At 32.4% G+C, this 12,500-nt stretch overlaps 1 protein-coding gene across 4 annotated transcripts in view; it reads left to right on the top strand.

The window, feature by feature from the left end:
• Positions 1 to 4,436: 4,436 nt before the first annotated feature.
• LOC135217499 (receptor-type tyrosine-protein phosphatase kappa-like) overlaps positions 4,437 to 12,500 on the top strand; it is a 184,774-nt gene continuing 176,710 nt past the window's right edge. For 3 of the 4 annotated variants that reach the window (XM_064253451.1, XM_064253454.1, XM_064253450.1), the window contains exons 1-3: positions 4,437 to 5,308; positions 5,919 to 6,039; positions 7,234 to 7,298. In XM_064253451.1, coding sequence (XP_064109521.1) covers positions 5,215 to 5,308; positions 5,919 to 6,039; positions 7,234 to 7,298 — 280 coding nt within the window. In that variant the 5' untranslated portion in view covers positions 4,437 to 5,214. The remainder of the gene's footprint in view (positions 5,309 to 5,918; positions 6,040 to 7,233; positions 7,299 to 12,500) is intronic. The other variant, XM_064253455.1, reaches the window with a different exon arrangement.

Below are 12,500 nucleotides of genomic sequence, written 5' to 3'. Positions count from 1 at the left end.
TCTGTTACGGGAATTCTAAAAGAAAATTCTATTTCGTGTCGTAGCTGTTCAGGCACCAGTTGAATTTGTTTTCTTAATCTCTCTAGATGAACGGCTAATTAAAAAATAACTCTAGATCTTCATTACAGTGTGAATATTTATTCTCAGTTGTTTTTATAATGTCTTTGAAGCATTTGTTTGTCATTTTCTTTGATGTCAAACGATTATTTTTCTCTCTCTTTGAAAGTTTTACAAAGATCCTACAAAGATTTTGGTCTTCCTGACATTGCAGTGTACTCTAATCATCTATTTCTGACAATTTATTATTTGATGGCTAGGTAAAATTGTTCAGGAAATAATTCTTGAAATAATGTTTTTAAAGAACGCTTTTTTTTTTTATCTTACTGGACAATTTTCTTTCCAAATGATAACTAATTCTAAAAAATAAAAATTCTTTGTTCGAAAGTTTTAACCAACGCGTATTATCTGTCACAATTTCGTATCGAAAAAAAATAAAATAACAAATTCAAGTGCATTTAGAAGTTAAAAAATGCGGTAATTTGTCCCGTCTGTGCATCATTACTAAAGAACTGGGTATATGATGCAACACTGATTTGAATGCAGAGCAAAGTTGACTTAAATAATAATAGAAATAAAGATAAACCTTAGATCAGAATCCGAATTCGCATAAAATGTATAATAAATTCCTCCGTGGTCAAATCAAAATAAATCTTGGACAAGACTCCGAATTCGCGTAAAATTATGATAAATCCTTTTTTGGTCCAAATCAAAATGAATCTTGGACAAGACACCGAATTCGCATAAAACGTCTAATAAATTCTTCCTTGGTCCAAATCCCACCTTCATCAAACACCACAACATTTTGCGATAAAAAACAAATACGAGTGAATAATGGCAAGGTTAACTGTTCAATAAACAATTCTCGTAAATTCCTAAATGACAGAATTTTTCCTGACAAAGACAGTAATTGAGAACTACCTTCTTAACCCATTATATCCCAGCGTCCTCACACATTTCAATTTTTTTTTCAATATCCTTTTCTCTTAACTATTCATTACATTTGAATAAATGAATGCATAAATTATATCATATTACACCCCATGAAAGCTTTTTTTATATGTATTCAGAATTTTATAGGTCTTTTATGAACATCCAAACTTGCACTGAAATTCTCTCTAATCCTATCATAATTTCAAGCATCTTTTTCCAAGTTATAACAATTAATTTGAAATAAATTTCATAAAGTATAGTAAATTAATTAATCACCCAACCATTCTAAGTAAAAATTTTGTGTTATAAAGCAAATGAAGTTGTTCATAATTGACTTAGAAAATTGCGTCCTCAAATGAGGACGCTGGGATGAAGTGATATAAATCATGTTCAAACCTGTCAAAGTATGCGGGACTTGAACTTACTGATTTACCTCGATTTTGTCTGATTCGTTCTTATCTCTGTTGTGATCACACTCAATAAGAGAATATCCATTCATGGTAAATATTATTTGTCATTATTCAAAATATTTCACGAAAAAGTTGTGGAGAACTAACTCTCTCTCTCTCTCTATATATATATTTATGTGTGTGTGTGTTTTATATTATATACATACATACATACATACATACATACATATATATATATATATATATATATATATATATATATATATATATATATATATAAATTTCTAATTTTGAAGATTGTGCATTTCTGTGATAATGCCGATGCATCAAATAATAAATGGGATAAAGGATTCAAAGTAAGAAGCTTGATTTCGAAGCTTTAGAAATCATTGACTCAAAATGCAGCATTTTAGGAATGCATTAGTGTTGATGAAATCATGGGCATAACTAACTGAAACAATTTATCCAGGTGAAACAACTTTGGGCGCTTTGTGGGACCTCGGGTTACTGTTATAATTTTGATCTTTACCGAGGTAAGAATCCCCAACAAGAACAGAATGATGCTTTAGCACTGGGTTCAAAAGTTGTTTGTTCAAAAGTTGTTTTGAAAATGCTTGATACTGTAGCTGATCCAGAATCTCATACTGTCTTTTTTGATAATTATTTTACTGAATATGAATTATTAGTCCACCTATGAAGTACTAGGTTTCAAGCATTGTGAAATTCGTTTGAAGAACTGTACATTGAAATCAGCTCATGGGATGAAAAAAAGAAACAAGAGGCTCATATGACGACTACAGGTTTAACACCAGTGAAGATGTAGTACTGATGGTAAAATGGCTAGATAACAAATGTGAACGTTGGAACTAATTACGACACTAGAATGCCTTGCAAAGGTACAGCGTTGGGTGAAGTCATCAAAGTCAAAAGGAAGCGCTCCTCAGCCAAATGCAATTTTCCACTATAACAAATGCATGGGTATTGTAGGATACCATGATTGGTTGGTAGGGAAATACTCTGTTTCTATTCGAGGCATTGGTGCACCAAGGACATGGTAACATACAGCTGAGTTTATTAGATTTCAAAAGGGCAATTTCTATAGCTCACTTGAAGTTGGCTTGCATGGAAGGCTTAGTAGGAAGACCTTGTGGTACCTTCCACTCATATACAAGTTTTACTGATGTTCGGTATGATGGTAAAGACCTTGGTAAAGACCATGTTATTGAAAAACGCTACAGTCAACAATGGTGTTTGAACAAAACATATACAGCATAACTAAGGACCTCTTGCCCTAAATGTAATGTGACTCTTTGTATTGAATGTCTCAGCTCTTATCATAAAAGAAAATAAATTCATAAGGTATTGCAAAAAAAAAAGTAAATTTGGCTTATAAAATTACATTTTTTCAGCTAGAATATTAAATGAGAATTCAAAAACATTCAACTAGACTGACAATATGTACTTGTTTATCTTTACTTACAAAGAAGATACTTTATTTAGGAAATATAAACCTAACACCCATTGTCCCAGTGTCCTCAATTGAGGACAGCTTGAAAACGTGATTTTATACCCCTTTATCCCAGCGTCCTCATTTGAGGACAGCTTATTGTAAGCTTACCATTAGAAATAGATTTTTTCTTTCTACTTCATATAGATTCTTAACCCTTAAATGTATAATAATTTTTTGCAAAAAATTACAGAATTTCATAAAATACAAAAGTTGGGATTTAATGGGTTAATGCATGCAAGACCAATCTACCCTCAGTCACGCAGACTTGCCACTGACGAAAACCTGATCAGATAGATGGCTATGACTTCTTTGCCATCATGTGGCCTCTCTCTCTCTCTCTCTCTCTCTCTCTCTCTCTCTCTCTAACTAATTTTAATGGAATAAAGAATTTTGACTTTGGCTTTTTATGCGCTCTCTCTAACTATTTTAATGGAATAAAGAACTTTGACTTTTGACTTTGACTTTTTATACTCTCTCTCTCTCTCTCTCTCTCTCTCTCTCTCTCTCTCTCTCTCTCTCTAACTATTTTAATGGAATAAAGAATTTTGACTTTTGAATTTGACTTTTTATATTCTCTCTCTCTCTTCCTCTCTAACCATTTTTAATGGAATAAAGAATTTTGACTTTTGACTCTCACTTTTTTACACACACTCTCCCTCTCTCTTTCTCTCTCTCTATCTTACCATTTTTAATGGAACAAAGAATTGTGACTTTTGACTTTTACTTTGATTCTACTCTCTCTCTCTTACCATTTTTAATGAAACAAAGAATTTTGAATTTTAACTTTCTCTCTCTCTCTCTCTTACTATTTTTAAGTGAAACAAAGAATGTTAAATTTTGACTTTCACTTTTTTACACGCACACACACACACACACACACACTCTCTCTCTCTCTCTCTCTCTCTCTCTCTCTCTCTCTCTCTCTCTCTCTCTCTCTCTCTCTCTCTCCCAGATTCTAAAAGAGCTAGCAATCTTCTTATTACGATATTACGAAATAGGCACTGAATTCCGAAGACATAGTTAGCTACTTAAGAAACATACTCAATAGCTCATTATTAAGTTTTTAAAAGGGAACTTCACAAAATCCTTTTTTGGCAGGGGCGTCAGTGAGTTATTATAAAATAAGAATTTGATTAGTTTAGAACATTAATTAAGGCGATTTCAAATATATTCTCAGGAGTTCTATTCAAATTTTGACTTTTTTTATCTTGTAAATGTTTTCTTGATGATTGGCGTTTTTTCCCGTCTTATATAATTTTATCATATATTATTATTTTTTATTTCTTATGTCATTATTCGCTTTTTCCTTATTCACTATTGCATTATTTCACTATTCCCTTCACCGTTTCCTTCTTCGTTATTTCCTTCTTCACTATTTCCTTATTCACTATTCGTACGTCGTATTCTCTTTTCGTTTGTCAGTCTTAATTCTTCTTCTTCTTCTACTGCTTCCCCAATTCACCTTGAGGTCAATAAAGCGAGGTTATCCTCAATTGCCCACGAACTCTAGAAGTAGGACTCGAGACTCCTTCAGTCTCCTGCTAGGTGTGCGGTCGAAAGGATTCTTCTCTGTCTTTCGGACAGAGTTGAAATCAGTAGTGTTTTTCGTGTTGACGGAAAGATCGCATATACAAAGAGTTGCAGAAGACAAAACATTGAAAACTGAGGCTATAAAGCATATTATGTAAACAGTTGCAAACGGCAGGACATTGAAAATTAAGATTTTACTTCATCTATAAAGAGTTGCAAATGATAGAGCATTGAAAATTAAGTCGTTACCGCATAATATTATATCAACAGCTGTAAACGGCAGCACATTGAAAATTAAGGCTTTACTTCATACGTAATGAGGTAAACATTTGCAAACGACAGAACATTGGAAATCTTAAGGATTTACCACATATGTAAACAGTTGCAAACGGCAAAATATTGCAAATTAAGTCTTTACCGCATATGAAAACAGTTTCAAACGGCTATACCACATATATAAACAGTTGCAAACAGCTGAACTTTGAAAGTGAAGGCTTTACACTTGGCACAAATTGAAATCGCTTTGTAAGTTTTTGTAATTCGATATTACGTAAGACTAGTTGGTACTCCAACTAAAAACTTCAAGTAAAAGAGCTATTATTTGGTCTGTTTCTCGGAATAGTAGAGGAAAATAAAAAAAAGAGACAGCAAGAAATAAAAAAAAATATTTTTTAAAAATACAATAAACTCGGTCGAGTGTCACTTAACCCTCAAACAGTACTCGAGACTTGAAGAAGAGACTAATCCTCGAGGGCTTCGTGAATTGATCTCACAATGGACGAGGACGAAGATATGGCCAATATTCTGGTTCCTTTCAATGACAGCACTTACTTCGTCTACTTCAATCGAAGTCAGAGGAATGTCACGAGTAAGTGCAGAGGATTATTTTTGCCTACGTTAAACACGTACGCACACACACATAAATACATATGTATATTTACGAATACATACACACACACACACACACACACACACACACACACACACACACATATATATATATATATATATATATATACACACACATATTATATATATATATATATATATATATATATATATATATATTATATATATATATATATAATATTACCCCAAAATATTCGTAATTTTATATTCCATTCGCATTGCATTCTCTTATCTGGCCTCTTATTCTTATCTGTCCCGGTCTCGAAATCCTCTCTCATGAACGAATCACCCGCCCCCAGCCCCCACCTCTCTCTCTCTCTCTCTCTCTCTCTCTAACAAAGTCAGTCTTTCTCTCACACACTCACAAACTGCCTCTGTCTCTCTCTCTCTATGTATGAATTCCCTCCAACAAACTCGGTTTCTCTCACACACTTGCAAATTGCCTCTCTCTCTCTCTCTCTCTCTCAACACCCAGCTATTCAGTACCTCCAAATATTTAGCTCTCCTCCCAGCACCCAGGAAGCTCCTCAGTAGCCGCAAGCATCTTTTTCTTCTTTTTTCTCCTTCAGTGGAGGAGCTGATCCAGTGGCGCTACGGATGCGCCAAAGTGAGCGAAGGAGCCTGGACGGGATTCTTCTTCGTTCTGTCCTCGGCTTTCCTCTTCGCAATCGCCATCATCAAGTATTTGAGGTTAGTGAGAGGAACTTGACTTATTCTTGAGGTGGAAATCTTTGTTCTAATAATAAAATCTAGTCGTTAATCGTTCAGTGACGTTGACTGGGAATATTTCTCCTTTTGAAGTGATGTTAAGCGGGAATTGCTGCGAGATCCTGAGGTGTGAGAGAAAGTCACTACCTATTAAGTGTCGTTGTTAAATTGGAATTATCGTTAAGTCTTAGAGTTATGTGGGAATTGTTATTAACTGCTATAGTTAAATGAAACTGATGTCAAGTTTTAAGTTATGTGGGAAGCATTACTATGGTACTGTGGTATGTAAAATTCGTTATTAACGTCTTCAAGTGATAATCATTGTTAAACAAAGCCTTACTCTTTACTTGAAATTAAAAGTTATTTAGCCGTTGGTGTAGGTGGGAATTATCATTGTACAGAGTGAGACTCATTATCATTACTTAACACACGCAAGGCTGACTATTTTCATGGCTTCAAGTACTTAAGTGAGAATTGCAATCAAGTGTTTTAGTATCAAAAAAACAAAAAAAAAACAAAACAAAAACTGAAAGTTAGCAGGAATCATTACTTGCGGTCAAGTGAGTATCACTCAAATATCTAAATTTCATTGTCATCGATAATTCATCTCGCGCTCCTGTCCCGCCACCTTCTGGGGGCAAAGTCTGCTTAACCTGGCAGAAACTCGCCTTGCAGTCTCCTGAAAGGAGGCTCCTTCGATTGGAAAAGTTACTGAGGAAGTAGAATCGGTTTTACTTCATCTAAATGACTTCAGCAAATCCGTAAAAGTTTCCCTTCGATCTCAATATCCAGTATCTGTCTTGCTTTCATTTTCAGTCTCCGAAGTGATACTTTGATTTTGCAGACTGGGACAAGGCCAGGAATTGGCGTTCGACTTTTTATACATATCTCGAGAAAGTTATGGATCGATTTTATTTAGATTTCGCGACGACGCTCAATATGAACGCGAGTTGACTGAATTGTCTTTTCAAACCTAGTATTTTCACCTCCTCTTCTTCCTTTAAGAAGTTGGCCAAGAACTACATTCTCAGATCGCTTCTTAAATTTCTTAATCGGAGAGTATCATACGTATGCATTAATGTTAACCGTGCATTACATACTTAAATATTTACTGAACGTCCTAAATTTTGATATAAAACAGCATGAACAATAACTAGAATTGTTTTCTCTGCACAGAAAACAAACGTACAACCCCAAGATGATTCGGAAGTACTGGCACGAGATTCGACGGGTTAAATATGGTGAGTATTTATCTTAAGACGTCATGCATTGCTCATTACTGTAGTTGTGTTTGTATATATATATATAATATATATATATATTATATATATATATATATATATATATATATATATATATATATATATATATATATATATATATATATATATATATATATATATATATAATATATATATATATACGTTCCTAAAACAATGCATTCCAAAGAGAGAGAAAAAGTAACGGGGCAAAAACATATAGTAAATAAAAATCAGCAAATGATGATTGCACTGACATTTATCTATGTTGTCATCCAGTTTTATTCTCATCTCCTTAATATCTCTCTTCCGTCTCATTCTTCCTCCTTTGCATTGTTGTTGGAAACCCGTTCAGCAAATTTCAAAGCCGTTTGTTTTGCTCTGTAATGAGGCCCCTTCTGTATGAATAACAAGAGACACTGGATAATGACTTTAAGACAGATATATAACTAATGGAAAAAAAATAATATTAAACGCGAAGTTCATCACAAATAACTGGAGACACTGGATAATAACTTTAAGACCTACAGATATGCCCAAAGAAAATAAAAATAGCACCAAAAGCTTGCATATCTCTCTAAAAAAATAAATAAAAACAAAAGAAAAACACCGAATCTTTATTCGGCTTTACCTTAAAACCGAGAAAGACCTTTATTCCATAAAATAATTCCTCAGCAACATTTAATTGAAATACATCGATATATTCTTTAAATATCTTGTGGGAAGATTGCACTGATTAATATTTTGTTCAGTTACAGCCAATTATTTAATTCTAACTGTGATCTTAGATATACCATTAATGAGATAAATAACCCTTGCAATAATCTGAATCTATTAATGTGGATTATAGGACATATTAAAAGGTTTTTGTTGAAATATACTGAAGGAAACTGAACATAAATATTCAATTGTTGCATATTTCCTTCCTCACTATATGATTTAAGTATATTTCCATTTGGAATGTGTTTGTCCCCATGTAATTGTACTTGTAAATTTCACAGTTGTTTCCCTGCCACCTTTTTCTGAACTTTTTAGTTTTTATTTCTCCTCTATCTCTCATTCCTCTTTTTCTTCCCTCTCCTTCTTTTCCAAGACCTACGAATCTTATGTTTCCGTGTCAACTGGAATCTCTAATCTCGACTTCATTACCTTTCGTACTCTCTTATTTTATCTTTACGTTATCCGTTCTCCTTTCGCCGTGTTATCTCCTTCTCTTCCTCTCTCTTCCAGTAGACATTCCAGGCATTTCCTGGCACTCTAACCCAAACTCCCCCACACCACCACAAGAAGATGTACTCCTCCCCACATCCCCATCACAACCTTTATCTACCCTGGAACCGTAAACGGCATCCGCGAGAGAGAGAGAGAGAGAGAGAGAGAGAGAGAGAGAGAGAGAGAGAGATTCCATACTCAGCTGTTGCTTCAGTAGTCTGGCGCTCCTCCTACCGTTAGGACGTTCCAGAGGCCGTTCCAGAGGACGATTCCAGTACGCGTTCCAGGCCGCTTCCGTCCTTCGCCGGAAAGACTTCGGCGAGTCCTCTACCCACTCTGAAAAAAAAGTTCACGGCCGAATTAATAATACTTTTGGACTTCTAGTGGATTGCGTGTGCTTGAATTCTAGTGTAAAGGATATTTTGTGTTGGTTTTGTTTTTCTTTGAGAGCTATATCACTATTTTCTTTAGTTTTTCATTCGTTTTATCATTTTTTTCTTTCTGGAAATGTCATTAGATACAAGGGCCCATCATTATTTATTTATTATCTTTTTTTTTGACTTAATTTTCACTGATTTCTTTTCCCAAACAGTCATCTTTTTAGAACCCTTAAACTTATATATATTATTCCAATACTACCTTCCACATCACAAGAAATTTACCGAAAACATCACCAAGACACAAACATTCACTGGGAGTGAGTAATTACAATATTTTTTCTTAAATAATTTGGTTCAAGTTTCTCAAGGGAATGAATAGTAAATGCTATAGAAAGAAATACATATTGTCTGATCTCCCGTATACAAGCTGACGTACATTTGTTAATTATGAATCAAACATTACGTATATTTGCTTATTGTGAACCACAACCTCAAGTACTTTTGCTAGCTATAAACCACAACTTTAAGCAGGTTTATTAATGTGAACCACAACATTACGTATATTTGATAATTAAGAACCACAGCCTTGCTTATATTACATAATAATGAACCACAATTTTACATACATTTGCTAACTGTGAACCACAACCTCACGTATATTTGCTAGTAATGAACCACAACTTTACGTATATTTGCTAAATGTGAACCTCAACCTTACATATATTTGCTAAATATTAACGTTAGTGATACGTTCAAAGACTTTTTTTGGGGGGTCGTATCAATCAAATGCAGAGTAACCGAGAGATACGAAAGAAACATCCTAAAACATCCTAGACTGGGAAATACCTCCCTTCCTCTGTGTTCCCGAAACGATTTAGCCAAAGCATAATTTTCCCTGTAGTTGAGATTTCGTATCATAAAGATATCTTTCAAGGGTAATAAACACTAATGCAAGGAAATGTGTATCGTCTGTTAGGGGGCTAAAATACTACTGGTGGGATGATTTGTCGCAGGCTTCGATAACCTGATTAAAATCAGTGTAGATGTTGTGATGCTGTTCAAGATTTCGTCTTCCTAAAGTGAAATTCTAGGCGATATTGTGAAGTTATTCAAAGGCAAAAGCAACATAATCTAGGTATTAGACTACATGAGATTGTTATGATGTTTTAAACAATCTCTCCAAGTCTGTTACGAAACTATACAAGATTGTTAAGATGTCTTAACAATCTCACATAATCTATTAACAAGATTCAGCCTTGTTAATAAACTATATGAGATTGTTAAGATGTTCTAGCAATTTCACAAAGTCCATTAACAAGATACAATTGTTCATAAAATATATGAGATTGTTAAAATGTTTCAACATTCTCGCATAGTCTATTAACAAGATTCAGTCTGGGAATAATTCGAATACTGCAAATGTCAATAATCATCAAGAGCCAGAAACTTAAATTTTTACTACTACGACTACTACTACTACTACTACTATTACTGCTACTACTTCTACTATTAATAATAATAATAATAATGATAATAATGTTGTCACCGATGTTCGAATAAAAATTTTTGAAATGTTTTTTCAGTCTTGGCTCAAGTTTATTTTGAGACTCTCCAATCATTAGAAATTTAAGGGTATTGAAAATAAAAACATAAAGTGAATATTCAAATGTGGTGGTATTTTTAATACTCTTGCTATACAACCCCCCCAACCCCCACACAACACACATATATATATATATGTATATATAATTCCTCTGAAACTATGTTATTCGTTATATAGTGATATAGTGATAGTGATTTCATTTTCCTGTGGGAATAACTTACAAACAGATGGAATTATATGTGACACTTGCAACGAGGATGTGTATATATATATATATATATATATATATATATATATATATATATATATATATATATCATATATATATGAATATATAGATATATATATATATATTAAATATAATATATAATAAATCTATAATATTATAATATACTATGGGATGAGGTTGCCACCACCACAATCAATGATGACCTAATACATAACTCACTGCTTTTAAGTTAGCAGAATCAGAGTGGATTTCTGTACACCGGGCCTCCAATCGTTCTAACCCCCACCTGGGATCGAACTCTGAAATCTTGCTTAGGGAGGTGAAGGTAGTAACCACTGGACCACGAGTCATTTGTACAGGCGCACACACATCTGTCTATACGTCCATCTTTCTAATTATTATTCTATCTATCTTATTGGTACATTTTAAGAGTGCTTTGAATTTATTGGACGTTACGACAAATAAAAGCAACAAATGTAAAATAAAAGCATAAACGAGCAAAAAACAAAAGCAAAAAAAATATCATTGCCTCTATTCTCGTAATGAGGGTCTTTTTTTGTGAATATCTAGGCAAAAAATAAAGTGTTTTTTTATGCCTGCTTGTTTAACGATGGTGAAGCTGTGAGTTTTCTTTAAAATGAGATCTGTTAATATTTAATTATGAAAGACTTTGATACGTGATAATGTGTATACATTTCATATATACATACATTTTATATATATGTATATATAGTGTATATATATATAAATATATGTATATATATATATATATATATATATATATATATATATATATATATTAGTAACACAATAGATTAATAGTCAGGCAAATATAGATAATGAATTTATGGCCAAAATCTACAGTAAAATGAGATGTATTACCAAGCTTGGGCAAAAGTAAAGTTAATGCCTCAATTATTTATAAATTGCATGAATTTGCTGACAATAACCTATAAAAGAAGAATATATTTAAAATAAGGAATTCATTTTTCAACCAGTGAACAATGAGAGACGACTGCAATAATAATAATAAAAGTAATAATAATAATAATAATAATAATAATAATAATAATAATAATATTATTATTATTTATTATTATTATTATTATTATTATTATTAATTAATAATAATAATAATAATAATAATAATAATAATAATATCATTATTATTATTTATTATTATTATTATTATTATTATTATTATTATTATTATTATAATAATAATAATAATAATAATAATAATAATAATAATAATATTATTATTATTAGTTATTATTATTATTATTATTATTATTATTATTATTATTATTATTATTGCAGTCGTCTCTCATTGTTCACTGGTTGAAAAATGAATTCCTTATTTTAAATAATAATAATAATAATAATAATAATAATAATAATATAATTATTCATATATTGTATTTCTACCGAATCTTTGTATCCAAGGCCACAACTATTACGTCATTGTCTCCTTCATGATAACGGAAACCCGTTCGCGTTATTTGGCCGTCGACTAAATCTAAATAAAGCACACTTGGTATACCAGCAGACGCCTCAAAACAATTCCACATTTTCTCGTCTGAATACAAACTAAACCGTTTTAATTGTTACGTAAACGTTTGTTTCAAATAATTCTACATTTTCTTGTTTGAATACAAGACGAACCGTTTTCTTTATTCTACATCAGTTTTTTGCGTTTGTTTTGATATAAAATTGTGTTTTTGCAAGGCTTCTGATCAGTGAATAATATTGCCGATTCA

The sequence above is a fragment of the Macrobrachium nipponense genome, chromosome 7 (assembly GCF_015104395.2).
Source record: "Macrobrachium nipponense isolate FS-2020 chromosome 7, ASM1510439v2, whole genome shotgun sequence".
In the NCBI taxonomy this organism is placed as follows: domain Eukaryota; kingdom Metazoa; phylum Arthropoda; class Malacostraca; order Decapoda; family Palaemonidae; genus Macrobrachium; species Macrobrachium nipponense.
This window is presented reverse-complemented; position numbering and strand designations above follow the sequence as displayed.